Here is a 15174-nt window from a genome sequence, read left to right on the forward strand (position 1 = left end):
TTGTTATTCCGGAAATTCCGGTTATGCGTTGACGCATGCTATGTCTCATAATTTGCCCCAATTTTCTTAGGCCACAAATTTATGAGCGTATATTAATAAATAACAAATTTGTCTGGGCGAGCAATAAAAATCTTCTGAGATGACATTAAAGCTGCATTTGAATGTTGCACAAAAAGGAAGTTTATGAGAGGATGAGTTTCCTATTAGAAAGGAAGTTTGGTTCTAGATAGGATCCGATAGTTAGTTTTTTATAATCATTCAAGCCTACTGAATTGCCTTTAAAATCGTCTTGTGAGAATTAAGACCATTATGAATCTATGGGCCCCCCCTTGCTACCGCATAGTCCAAACCGAAGGTAAGTTAATGCTTAAGCAATGTAAGTGTTAATAAACTAAAAAGTCTGAGAATTTGTCCAAATCGGTGATTTATTAATTAAAAACCTGAATTATTGAATCCACCAAAATGAACCGCAACACTTGGGCCTAACCACCAGACCATCAATATGAACAAAGTTTCACCGAAGATGCTTTCATTAGTGATTATTAATGGTCAGATAAATATTTGTTTATTTGGTGTTTTGTACGTAAAAAGTTAGTTATATCTAGAGGGGGTTTGTGATAGTATTGAATGTGATAAAATATGGGAGAAAAGAACGGTAAATAAGTTGATTTAAATGAGTTAGTTACAGTAATTAGTGTAATTTCAGAAGTAGCTGGCGCTGAGTCGATCCAGCTACAGCATCATCCACCATCATGGGAAGAAGTGATGAATGAAAAGGAGAAAAATGCGAAGCATGGGGAAAAAAATCCTATTACTGATGTTGAGGCAATAACTGTTAATGAACCTTTAACAGCAACGCAAAGACTGATAGCCACGTTGGACAAAATTCTCTTTACCTTGAGGAAAATTGTCCAATGGGGGACTATTTTGTCTAATCTAGTCTTTGTGGTAAAAATACCTATTTTTAATTTTTTTAAAATGTTTTCCTATATACTGTATTTTTTTCTAGTCGTGTTCACTGGCAACCCTAATTGTCGGTTGTCTGATACTACAGAAACACTATGAAATAGTGAGAGTAGTGAATATTTCACAGTTTTCCACCATAGGTTATATATTGGTGGTGATAAGCAGTCTAAACTTAGGTTTGTTTGGCCCGTTGGGGTTGATCGGTGCCTGGAAGAGCAAGAAATCACTTCTAAAATGGGTAAACTTATTTCGATATATCTTTTTTAGCGGCACTTTCAACTTCGAAACTTTCAACTTTGAAAGTGGCGCTAAAATATAGAAACTTTTGCATTTCCGGGACTGCAGGACTTCAATTGAATTATCCAGTTGATCTAAGCGGCACAAGCACCACAAAATTTTCACGGAAAATTGGGGCGTGCGACTCGGGAAATTAGGGTCAAGAACGAATAATAAACAGCAAAAGAGTAACTAGAACTTTAGAAATTTTAACCTTGTAAGAACTGCATGATGTGCCAGTGGTTTTGTCAAAAAAGTTCTTGAAAATATTTACTGTCCCTCCATGGGACGTGCGACCCATAAGTTTGGAGTATCTAGAGAATTTAAACCAAACATTGGGAAAAAAATTTGAATTTTAGAAAAGTGTTTGTGAAAACATCATGGCACGCTACTGATTTTTTTCTGAATTTTCCATGGAACATTCTCTAGCAGCAAAAAATTCAACTGTGTAAAGGAGTGTAACCTTTTTCATCTAAAACGAGTTTGGAGTTAAGAATGTAGACCAAATATTAGAAAATAATTTTGAATTTTATAAATTTGCTACTTGAATTGAAAATACCTCAATAATTTTTGCTATATTTTTTAGGAAAAATATTCTCATTTAACACATCAGTTTTCACTCTTACTTTCTGGAAAGCAGCGACGTGCGCCTGACGAGTTTGAAGTCAAGATGCAGCCCAAATATTAGACGAACTATTTGTAGTTTAGAAATTCTAAATTTGTAAAAACGTTAAGATACGCTAACAACTTTTGCCATATATTTCCTAGAAACTTTTTTTAATTACAAAATATTTAATCGTTTTTACATTATAAAGCAGGAACGTGAGCGCAACGAGTTCGAAGTCAAGAATGCAATTCAAACATTAGAAGCCACCTACAAAAACATTGTGATACGCAAATAGTTTTCGCCAGATATTTTCCTAAAAATGTTATCTATAAACAGAGATGTTACTCTTTCTTCATGAAATACTGAGATGAGTATGGAGTAAACAATATAGTCCAAAAATAAGAAAAGAAATGATATTTTTTAAACTTTTAAAACTTACAAAAATGTCGTGATACGTTAAAGATGTTTGCGTCAATCGTTAAAATTTTCAAAATTTCAGTAAAAATTCCGGAGGATGAGAGGTAACTCCTTTTTGGTGTTTTTTTAATTTTGAGCAAGGAGGTTTTGAAAATTTCCCAAACAAATCAATTTTTTTCAGCACAATATTTGGCTTCTTTTGAACGTCCTGATCCACTTAATATTTTTGTACACGTGCTTCCATTTTCTGCAGAAATCAGAGTGTGACCGAAAGACCACATTCAAGAAGTTTATGAAATCCATTTACAGCGTGTGCTATATCGTAACTATATACCAATTTTATGTTGCTTTTAATCTAACAAAAGAGTTTTGAGCAGGATAAATCTACTGAACTATGCTGCTGTGAAGTAAAAAAAGCTCCTGCTACCTGTTGGGAACCTGACAAAAACCCTAAAAACAGCCTAAAATGGAACGGGTCAAGCTTTGAGTCTTTTGATGAAATCGGTGAAGACAATTTTAACAAATATTTGCAGAAGCATAATATCTTTCAGAAAAATTGCGAGACAGACTTAACTGACTACTATGGAAGGACAATAAAAGCAATGAAGGATGGTTTTCTCTACTTGGCTGGAGCTATTATTGTGGAAGTAAGTCGCCCTAATTCTAGTAAATTGCAGATTCTAGTGCCCTTCATTGCAGGGCTTTGCATTATTTTTTGGAATCTTGGTAATTTTGATCGCCAAGTACCCTGAGGTGGACGACGATGAAAAGGAGCCCGTGAAAGTCGAAGTCAAAAAGGAAAAGAACAGACTTGGCGTATTTAAAAAAGTTTTAATTTTTTTCATCGTCAAACGCTTGTTTCTGTTTTGTCTAGCAGGCGTTTTCTTTCTTAGCTATTACTTCCTCAAGAAAGTAACTGAAAACATAAATGTTGAAGTACCTGTAGGCCAAGAAACAGCCCATATTAAACTATGGAAGCTCATAACTTCAATAGTTAAGTTCTAGCTAAAATAAAGCTTTTTAAGCTCATTCATTGTTCCAGATGTGCTCCCTCGGTTTCGGTTTAATGCACATTCAGCTGATCGAACACGATGGTGTGAAAAAGCGAAGAAAACGTCGCAAAAACCCCAAAGGAAAATTAGAGAAAATAGTACAGAAAATCAAATACTCTGCTTGCAGAAGAGTTTTGCTGGTCATCTTTGGTTTGCTCTTCTTTGGGGGAGTGATTTTCTGGAAGTTGTGGAAGAAAAATTTTAAAATCAAAATCGGAGATATTGAAAATGTTAATGTTATCGAAATCATCTGGTACCAGTTCAAGAAAGTGTTCAGTAATGACAAGACTGCACAGAAAAATTCTTACTCAACAACATGTGAATAGTACCTATATGTTTAATACATCAACAGAATCAAATATTCTTCTATTTATTTTCACACTAAATGGAAAGTTGTATATTGAAGTAGATGGTCTGCGCCTATAACACGGGGACCCCTTACAAGAGTATGGAAGATTGACATCGTTCCTTATCGTTTGCTTCGACCTTTGCGTTTTCTTTTTTCCTTGGTACCATTTTCCCGAAATTAGTAAAAACCGTTTTATTTTTTGAAAGTAGTAAATATTTACAATTCAATCAAAATTATGTAAGTTAAAGGGTAAAAATCTATTGAACGCCACTGAACTCTTCAGATATACAGGGTAATTCCCAGATAACTAGTGACCAAACGTGCCTGGCGTTAAGGTCCTAATAAACCAATTTGCTCAATGAGGCCCATTTTGCTGAATGAGACCAACGAGTTCCTATTCTGCTCATGTTTAGAGAAGTTTGTACACATTTTCTAATTTTAAAAACCACTAACGTACTGCACTGTTTTCAGGTGTAAAACAACGCACCGTAGAACAAATATAAATGTGCCTTATAAAATTTTAGTTTTTGTTTCATGGAAGACAGGGGCGTACAATGCACGTGGATTTGAAGTTAATAGGTGGCGCCACAGAGGACTTACATTTGACAGTAGTTTGAGTTTTTTTGAAGTGATGACCAGCAATACACTGAGTGAGAGAGAAGTTGAACAACAATTAATGGCATTGCCTATCTGGGGTTAAAGCTTTAGGCCCAGAAATTTTTACCAGAATGATTGACTTCCTCATAGGTTTACTGGTAATGTACGTTACTGAAATTTAATACGGGATTGAAACTCAGATAGCACTATTCAGTAAAGAAACCGAAAATATACCAACTGATTTGATGGAGGCAGGAGCGACCTAAGCAACAGACTAAATTTAGATGTAAATTGACGTAATTCAAAAAGTACCAAAAAGATATTAAATAAACTTAAAAAATATACGATGGGTGCAAGTTCTTAGTTACACACATTTATATTTACCGAATTTTCGCAGACCAGTAAATTAAATCAAAAACCAATGGTGTAGTGTGTCACATTTGGAGCCATGCAGTCCAATCGAAAAACCTCATTATAAAATTAGGTACAAAACCCTGGGTAACATTGGGATATTATGTCAATGCAAGCACATATCTGTTTCTTTTGATTTGAACAAATCATTCTGTTTCGATTGAACTAAACTAAAAAATCTTCAAAACTTTTCTCCCTTCTCGAGATTTTTCCTGTTTAAACTCAGATATTCATGTCATCATTCCAAGGCTCACCATCTACCACCCAGTACATTTCTTGGTGCAGACCGTCCAGTTCACGCATACCTACCAACCTAACGGGACGCACCTTCACCTCACCTCGGTTGGCGCAGCCGACCATAGTCGAACGACGCAGCTACCACAGTAGGTTACCTTTCGTTAACTTCGGATTCTTTTGCCTACCTTCTTGTAAAAAAAGTGCGAAAAATGTTCTAGTGACAACGTTAACAATAGTGACTGTAGTGGCTCAATTATTTGGATACACCCGTCAGTGGATTAAACGCGACTTGGGTAACAAACCGCAAGGTGTCTTGAGATTTTGGTCTGTCGGAGGAATGTTTTGGTGACCTGTAGGCAACCAGTATGGAAGGTCGTTCCGAAGTGTAGGTATATTTAGTTTTAGGATTTTTCTTTAAAAATTGCGTGTTGAGAGATTTTGCTTCTTTGTGGCTTGGTGCGTTATTTCCAAAGGGTGTAGAAAATTCCAAACGATGACCATCGACCTACTTACAACATATTTGGGAATCGGGTCGTATTTTGGCAACTTTCAAGTAAAACTTATTTGAAATATATATATCTAGTATATTCAGTGACCCAGACAAAAAGGTAGTACAAGGGGTTGCGGTTTTAATCGCCGGTTGAGCTTTAAACGATATGAAGGCGTGTAACCACAGTTCACTAATACCTTGCCTCGAAACTTGTCATACGAAGAAACGCTGTGGCAGGTCAATAATTTGTGGGAAACATTATGAAAAAAAATCTTCTCCACAACATTGAAGTTATCATTAATTTTCCATGGAACACAGAGGCATGCCATGTGCGACTTTAGAAAGAGAATTTGAGATTTTATTAATTTGACCTAGAAAAATTTAGGTGATACACCATTGATGATTATACCATTGACTATACCTTGAAAAAAAATTCTTTAATCTTATTTATTTTTGAGCCAAACAGGGGCATACGATACGCGGCTTCAAAGAATAAACAATAATTGATGAACACCTGAAAAGAATTTCGGATTTTATTCATTTTACATTTGAAAAAGTATTAATCATTGAGTATATTTAACAACACCAACATATTCATCCTATGGCTATGAAAAGCATGGACGTACGATGCGTGTATTTAAAGTTACTTATTTAGCATACAAACGTCTGAAGATAATTTCGGAATTTACAAATTTGTCACTCGAAGAAACCCTATGATACGCCAATGATTTGTGAGTAATATTTTACAAAAAAATGCCTTCTATAAATATGCAAATCGTGATTGATTTTTCACGCAAAAGAGATGTGTGCGATATGAAACTTCATTGTTATTCAATTGAAACCAGGGGGTACTCTATCCGCAGGTCCCTAGAGGCAACAATGTGTTACAAACATTTGAGAGAAATTGTGAATTTTAAAATTTGCCCGGTGAAGAAATGTGATGATACGCCATTGATTTTTGAGACATACTTTGCAATAGATAATGTTTCTTTTATTCGTCTGAAGAACAGTAAACCCCCTGGAAAACAGAACTAACTAACGGAGGTGAAAATTGTTCTCTATCTTAGTGATTAATAAAATGGTGGTAATTTTTTTAAATAATGATGAAAAGTGCACATTTGTTTCAAAAGAATATTTGCAGTGGTGGACGTATAGGTACCAGAGCAGTTCGCAGTTCAACCATGTTCGGAGTTCGCACACGCCCGTATTCTCCATTGACTGTAAAATAAACTTCTCGGTAATGTAAAAGCACACATTTGAAGCCAACGACGTATAGAAGATAATTTGATGAAAGGACCAACAAAAAAAGAGTCATATTTGAAAAAAGCCGTCACGGGAAATTCTGAAAATTCGTAGCGACTCTATGAAACGAAGTACGCCCCTGCTTTTCATGGATATTAAGAGCTCATAATATTAAGTTTTGTAATAAATCGGTATCGTACCGCTGATGGTAAATTATTTAGTAGGAACAACGTTGTTCCCAAGAACTAACAATTTTGGGAGTTATTTCATTTAAGAATTTCGTTAAACTCAAGAAAAACTTTGATAATCATTTCTCATTGTTTATCTTGCCTTTTTTTGGAATAGAGAATGCCTCAAACTTGATCGAGGGGCTGCATCATCTCAAAAGTTGCAATTTTGCATTAAATTTTCCACCCTTTGAGGAGAAAGTGAGAAAATATTTCGTGGCACAAATTCTCACAATTTACACTCAATAATTTTTTTTAAGGAGCTCCTTAAATCTTTAAAACAATTTCACTTCTTTTATATTTGCATTTTGTTGAAGATTTTGTCAAATTGAGGAAAACACTTTTTATGATCTTTCTTCATTTTTTCCTTTTTGTCTTTCTTTGGGAGTAGAGAATACTCCAAAGTATTAGTTTTAAAAAAATTGTAAATTTTGAAAATTTTACCTTACTAATAACATTATAGTGATGCTGGAACTTGTTAAATTTCAAGAAGCTTTATTATATTCAAATTTCCATGATCTGAGGGGTATATTAAACCGCCTATTTCTAGTAAAGAACCGTGAAAACAATTCTGATTTTTCTTTTTAATAAAAACATCTCGAAGTATAAGTTTTGAAATTTTAGCTTCTACACTCTTTAGAAGAAGCTGAATATTTTCGGCCAGTTTTTCTCCAAAATTTTCAATATATGACCATTTTCAATTTGATTTCAAGGTCCTCAAGATTGGAATGCACTAAAGAGTCGCAGCTCTTTAAATTCAATAATAAGTAGTTTGTTTCTATGTTTTCCCATCTTTTATAATATATTACGTTTAGGCAAAAACTTATACTTTCATTTTTTGTTATAAATGAAACGATCCACTTAATCTGAACTCATCTTTAATCCACATAGAAATCTTAAAGGCCAATAGATCATAGCACTGGTCACTCGACCTGACAGATAAGTTCCATGGAGTGCCCGAGCTGGCCAATACCCTTTATCATTCAAATGAAAACTATCGTTCAGGTAAATTTACCTAAACGTTGATTTGCATGCTTTTAGGGCCAAATTCTTGAAGTAGCTGCAAATACAAATTTCTTGCTGACTTGGAGACAACTACTCGGTTCATTGTTTTGCTTTAATGGAAATTATGGTCTTGTTAAGTTAAGTCAAGTTAGCTTTATTGTATGCCGATGATCTCATGTTTTCCTCTATCGCATACCATCCATGGTCAAGTCATCTTGAACACAAATTCTTAGCATATTAAATAGGAGGCTAATTTGGTACACCCTTAGGTCCCTTTATGCTAAGAGAATCTGTGATTAGCGAATTGGGCTTCTTTTGCGAGTCACTTTATGTAATGGAAAAACATAGTTCAATAAGAGCTTGGTGATGATGAAGTTGATGGTAAAAACTCAATCAAGACATGAAGGTTTCTTGAAAGTTTGAATGATATGAATTATTGTGTGTATCTATTTAGCGCATTGTTCATATTTCCTGCGACTTCCTTCATTGTTTCTTTTGTTACTTGTAAGCTTTTTCTAGTCTAGTAGATGAGGTGAATGCGTTAAGCGCTAACCGAAGGTCATTGGTGTTGTCGGTGTAAATCGACCTCCGAGTGTAGGATTTGCTCTAAGAATAATAGCGAATACCAACTAAACACCCTTTCCGCTCTTCACCCGGTTCCCATTGTAGAACCACCGCCAAGCAAATAAGGGGTGAAAATCATTATTCCCGAGTCCTACTTTTTCCTTCTATTGCTAATTAAGAAAAATAGTCCTTGTCGATACTTCATTTTTGGTTCTGCAGATTTGCTTTCTTCTTACGAATTTTATCTTCTTCAATCTTACTCTTAATTACCGCTTCTATGTACTTTTTTGGGACGCGACCCTGGGGATAAAAAATCTTGGCGGTAAGACGGTACTGGAGTCCGTACTACCAGCCTGTGTGGGGTTTCACCCACTAAAAAACCCTGTGTTTGCAAAGGATTTCGAGTCCGTTCCTGAAGTCATCGATTGCGCTTTTGGGCCGCTTTTATTTTTGGCATCAGATAACAGAGTCAAGCAAAATCATCGCTTTTTACTCTGCCATCTCTCTAGGTCTTTGTTACCTCTTGCAGGAAGTGAGTCGGAAATTTCTCCCGGATCTTTAGCTTAAATTTCCCCACCGATTTGAGGTTTTTCTATCTGTCTGGACGCTTCTTTCTTCGTCGGCCTCATCCTTTTGGTTACCAGTCGCGCAATGATGAGTCAGAAGAACCAGAAAGGCTATCTGGCCCTCTTCCTTCCATCATGCCTTTTGACTTATCTTTGTCTTTCATTTCAAGCCTCTTGGCTTGTTGATTATGTGTGAGTGGATCTCTTCTATCATCCGTTTTCTAGCAACTGGTGTCTAGATCGCCTCTATGTACTTTCCGATTGCCTCTCAGTACTCTTTTGATTTGAATAAGAGTCTGACGTCTCGTTGAATTCGTCCATACAGGTTTAACTGAGTTCTATCTTGAATGATTTATAAGCTAGAAACAGCACCATAATATGATATAGGAACTTCAACGCTTCGGTTTTTATCACTTTATCGGTCCAGGTTTAAGGGTAAAAATTTAGTGAACCATCGCACTTCGTCGGTACCTCAACGTTCAACTCACCATTCAACCTAGCCAGGAAGTGAATATCGCCTCTGATTAACATAGTGAAGAAGTTTGAATTACCGTTTATCGTAGTCTATTTATTTAGTTTCTCACGAACATAGAGATAGTAAAAATGTTGTCTGATTCAGATAGTGATAGTGACTCGCCAAATACCTTGATATGGTGACTATAGACAGCAAAGGGAGACAGAATGTGGAATGTGCATCCAGTAAATCAACAGCATACTAGACTTGGTGAATTTTTTCATTTACATCAGTACCTTAAAGTATATCCTGATCGATATTATGACTATTCAAGAATTACCCAGGGTACGTTTAAGTATATCTTGCAGCTTATTGAAACAAGAATCGGAGGACGACAATATGGCAATTTACATCAGCGTGGAAGAAAAATTAATAGTAACACTCAGGTAGCAAGAAAGGATCTCTCGTAGACAAGAATTCCCTCACTTAAGGAAACTCGTTGTGACATTTTAAGGCAGGATGCATTATTTCTATATACAGTGACTCAGCTTAAATGATTCAGTCGATATTAAGAGAAATTAACTTGTCTCAGAGGCACAATATTTATTTTGAAAAAACGGCATAATAAAATTGAATTAATGTTTGCTTTAAAAGCACACAAATTAATATTTTGCCTCAGATGTGCCACATTTAAGAGACGAAAAATTGTTTTTGAAATTATGTCTGATTTTAAAGTGACACCAAAAATGCTGCAAAACACAAAATTAGAAAGTTAACAAGTTTAATAAATTCCTATAGATTAATATGGCACTGCTAACACTTGGTCAGTTCTTCTTTGCTATCAATGACTGCTTGTAGGTGTCTAGCCATTGATTTTGTTAACTTTCTTATATCTTCTGAGGTAATGGTGTTCCAAGCTTCGGTAATTTTTGTTTTTAATTAATTGTTGTTAGATATTGGCTTATTATGCATTTTATTTTTTAATCTCAACCACAAGTTTTCAATTACATTTAAATCTAGTGACTGGACTAGTGTTTTAATGACATTTGTGCAGTGGTAAAGCAACCAACTGCGAATCCGATATGATATAAGCTTGAGGTCGTTATCGGCATATAAACGATAATTATTGTTAAGTCTTAATTGTTGAGCTCTCACTACAAGATGTTGTCTTAATACAGGGTGTTCCTGAAAGATCTGTATAACGCTCTACCAGGTAGAGTACAGCTCAAAATAAGTTAATCTATGCATGCGTCTAGGTGGCAGTTCTTTTGAACCTATATTAAAGAAGGTTAATAATAATTAATTATTTGTTCGATTTTAATTAAACTATTTCCTTTAAAGAAATTCTTTCTAATAACCGATTGTTTCTACTGTTAAATGTTTCGTTTATGTTTTATGCACTTGCAACCTTAAATGCCATTTTGTCGAGAATGGTTGGTTTTAGAAACATTAGCACGATATACTTTTTTTAAGTAGAAAAGGTGAGATAAAATTTTCTAAAATTCAATGTAACATACACCGTGGCATAAAAAAGTTTTAGCGATTTAAATGTATTGAAATAGCCATTTTTGGCGAACTTTAGAAGATACACCGATATCGACGATAAATTTGAATTTTTCATCTCGAGAAATTCTCGAATACAAAATTCGTGAAATTTCGTGAAATTAGTTCGAAGTAGTGGAGGTGTATTAAAGAAAATGTGATTTATTTTTTCACCTTTGACACCCTATATCTCGGTTTTATCAACTTTTGGACTTAAGCAAGTTTAGTTAAATCGACTTATTTTGAGCTGTACTTTACCTGGTAGAGCGTTGTACAAACCTGTTATTTGGTTTCTAAGTTCTACAATAAAATGCAAGTTACCTACTCCTGCAAAAGACATACATCCCCACAACATCAGTCCACCTCCACCGTCCTTCACCGTAGCTTTCACATTTTTTAAGTTCATCTCTATATTAGTCCTCCCCAGCGATATTTTTCATCCTACCCAAATAAGTTAATTTTGGTTTCATTAGCAGATATGTATTACTGAATTCCAGAAGTTTAAATCTTTACCAATGTGCTCTCCGACGAACCCTAATTGTAACCTCCTACGTCTTTGGTCAATAAACGGTTCATTTCTGGCAGTTCGACCATGGATATAATTTTTTCTTAAAATGAGTCGAATTGTTTCCGGGTCGCATCTTTTTCCAAATTGCCTTATCACCTCAACATACAATTTTGCACAACTTTGTTTAGGATTATTGGTTATTGCTCATACAATCCATCGTTCTTCGTGTTCTGTAAATATTTTATTTGGGGTCACCCGGAACTTACTCGTGGTTCTGTTTTAATCCCAGTAATCCTCAATTGTGTGCTGGAGAGTTGATGGACACCTATTTACCATTTTGGCTATGTCCCTGTGGCTGTCTCCATCTCTATAACGGATTAGAATTGAGTTTCTTTCACTAAGCTTTCTTTCACGACTCATTCTTATGTATAGTAAACGCCAAACAAAAATTCTTGCATGTCATTGAAGTTTTAAGTCGCGCTGCTCTACGCTATTGCCAGACTTCAGAGCAAATCTTTGTGGCGATATAATTTGTTTCAGGACAGTCAATCGTAAGATTTAATAAAAATATATTTTCAATTAAAGAATTTTATTATTGTGTAAGTAAGTAAAACTTGGAGAGACTTAAGAGCAAAAATCGACAAAATCGCCGGTATTATAAGATAACCTCACAAATAATCAGAACATAAACAAACGTGGGTTTGGGATTAAGCGGCAACTCTGTCGGTTTAAAATTTTTTCAGTGATTATGTTTACCTCATTAGAATTATCGAATTTTTACCAAATGACGTCACACCAAAATTTCTGACCGTATTTTATTATAATTATATTTATATTTTATTATCTTATGTACCTATATGACCAAATTTATTGTATTTTTAATAATTAATACATTGTACCTTCGTATGATAATGATAACTAAATAAGTTTAATACACATGTTGTGTATTGTTTCCGAGATAAACATAACCAATGTGTCCATGTTATTTCGTCATAGATGACGTGCGAGACTTTTTGTTTGGCGTTTACTATAGTTTCGTTTAACTGATTAAGATATTTCTTTGAAATGTCAAACTAGGTAAGAAACAATTGCTAAATTAACGCCGACTTCGTGAATTTGACGCGTTTTATGCTGTTTTTTCTTAGCTGCATCATTTAAGCTGTAACATTTAAATCGCACGTAAAATTCAATAAATACTTATTATAACTTAAGAGAGGCACATTCGAGTAAAATATTAACTTACACCCTTTCAAAACTCTTCTATTAATGTAATTTCAGAATATTGTTTTTCCAAAATAAATATTGTGCCAGTGAGGTAAGTTACTTTTTCCAATTTGGAACGCATCGTTTAAGCTGTGAGCCACTGTAGGTATAGTAGTAATAATATTAATAAAATATGCACTAACCTGAACTAAAATACGTATAAAATAAAAGCTCTACAGTGCTAAATATATTTTTTTATTTTAAATAAAATTTTTAAATATATTTTTTTTAATTTTAAACTAAATTTTTAAATAATTTTTTTATTAAATGTATTTTTCTTTAAAGTAAGGATATAATAAGTACTTGAGAAATGTGGGGTACTGCCGATTAAACGCAACGTTTACTGTTGCCTGGTGGAGGGAGAGTGGGGAGTTGAGAGAACCAATCACAGAGTCAGTTTCACGCACTTCGCCGCTGGAAAACAAAAAATATTTTGTATCTCATTTTACGGTGATGTGAGAGACGAGGTGCGATGCTTCACTATACAGCGTTTGTAGAAAGTTCGCAACACCTTTATAACTTTCATAAACCCGATATTTAAAAAAATACTTAAACACGTATAATTTTATTAAAGAAAAATAATTTAATGCATTATTTTCGATGTTCAAATTTTTTACCCCTGCCCAGTTACCTCTACTAACTTTTATTTTCAAATGAAAAGGTATCAATTGTAGTATATCAACTGAAAGGTAATTCTATAAGGGATAAAACGGTATTATCAGAACTAAAATTGGATCTACAATTTCCTTAAAAAAAGAATAGAACAAAGTCTATATCCTAAAAAGATTAAAAATTTCAATCTGTGCTTCTCAGATACACAATTCATTTTTATTTCACTCTGAAAGATAATAAAAAAATGACAATAAGACGTAAAAATTCCAAATCGTCTTCAATGAAAACAATTTTTTATATACAAAATATTTTGGTTTTCATAGAATTCATTAGTAGTTGAATTCAGTTGTTAGGCATGTACTATAGTTAGAATATCAAAAAAACGGATTGTTTATCTGAAAAACAAATAATTGAAATTTTAATCTTTTTATGGTATGGAGATAGCGAAAGAACTTACGAAAAGGTGTATCTCATATTTAATGATAACTATCCAGATTGACCTATTGATAAAATTGCAGTTTGTCAGATTAATAAAATATTTCAACAAATTGAAAGTGTGAATGCTGCTCCAAAATATGGAAGACCTCGAACAGCAGTTGGTGGCTATAAAACACTGGCCATTCTGTTATGTATCAATAAAAACCCCATACAGTCAATTAGCTAAGTTGCCAATGAATTTGATGTATTTGCAAAATTCATACAAACTTTCCCTTGCCCAAGAGTTGACGCTTGAAGATTTTGATCGCACGATGGAATTTTGTGAATTGGAGCAAGAAAAAAGCATTCAGGACAATAGATCCTTTTATAGAATTCTATTTTCGTATGAAGCAACATTTGGCTCAAAGAGATTTATTCGACATAGTTGTCTTTACTGATCTACCGACAATCCTCATTGGACGCCGACTATGCATACACAATATCTGCAAAAACTCAATGTATGGATAAATATAATCGGCCACCAGCTCATCAGTCCATTTTTCATAGAAAAGAACTTAAATAATGCATCATACTTGCACTTATTGCAAAACGAAAGAACTCTATCAATCTCCATCATTTTTTCTAAAGAAAATGGGGAACAAGTAGCAAATAATATTTGGTTCCAACAAAATGGGGCACCTCTACATGTGAGAGAATATCTTGATAAGATTTTCCTTAAGAGATGGATCGGTAGAAAAGGCGCGATAAAATGGCCGCCACGACCTTCCGATTTTACACCCCTCGATTTTTTTTGTGGGATCACTTAAAAGGCTCCGTTTACAAAAATAGACCACAATAACTTAGATTATTTACATCTTAGAATTCAAACAGAATTATAATTAATAACAGAAGCAACACTGGATAATTGTATAAAAGAGTTCGAAGAACAATTGGATCTTTGCCAAATTGTTACTGGAGCCCAATTTGAGCATTTATTTTAGACATTTCAATTTTGTTTCATGTAATAGTGAGCTACTTTATTTTATATCTAATAATTTTATTTTTTAAGAAAACTGTAGATCCAATTTTAATTCTGGGTACACCGTTGTATCCTTTTTTCAATTAGAAGGGGTGGTTGGATAAGGAAGAAAAATTTGAACATCGACAATAACGTATTAAATGCCTTTATTTTAATAAAATTATACGTATTTTTTAGTATTAGTAGTATTTTTTAAATATCAGGTTTATAAAAGTTATAAACATGTTGCAATACTTTTTACAAGTGCTGTATACGGTAATATACAGTGACCGGCAGAAAGTATGAGCCATATGGGATTTTTTTATTTGCATGTATCAGAAAAATGTATTCTTA

General features: G+C 34.1%; 2 protein-coding genes across 4 annotated transcripts in view; both read left to right on the forward strand.

Moving 5' to 3' along the window:
- The first annotated feature begins 309 nt into the window (after positions 1–309).
- On the forward strand, positions 310–2639 carry LOC136416809 (uncharacterized). Its single transcript, XM_066402166.1, has 4 exons — positions 310–355; positions 707–948; positions 1010–1204; positions 2448–2639. The coding sequence occupies exons 1-4, from the start codon at positions 310–312 to the stop codon at positions 2637–2639; spliced, it is 675 nt and encodes a 224-aa protein (XP_066258263.1).
- A 2377-nt stretch (positions 2640–5016) lies between these two features.
- The window catches only part of Myo10A (Myosin 10A), a 75515-nt gene continuing 65357 nt past the window's right edge, over positions 5017–15174 (forward strand). For 2 of the 3 annotated variants that reach the window (XM_066402246.1, XM_066402247.1), the window contains exon 1: positions 5018–5297. The gene's annotated coding sequence lies outside the window, so the exon portion shown is untranslated. Of the gene's footprint in view, positions 5298–15174 lie in introns of all 3 variants that reach the window. The other variant, XM_066402248.1, reaches the window with a different exon arrangement.

The sequence above is a fragment of the Euwallacea similis genome, chromosome 25 (assembly GCF_039881205.1).
Source record: "Euwallacea similis isolate ESF13 chromosome 25, ESF131.1, whole genome shotgun sequence".
NCBI lineage: Eukaryota > Metazoa > Arthropoda > Insecta > Coleoptera > Curculionidae > Euwallacea > Euwallacea similis.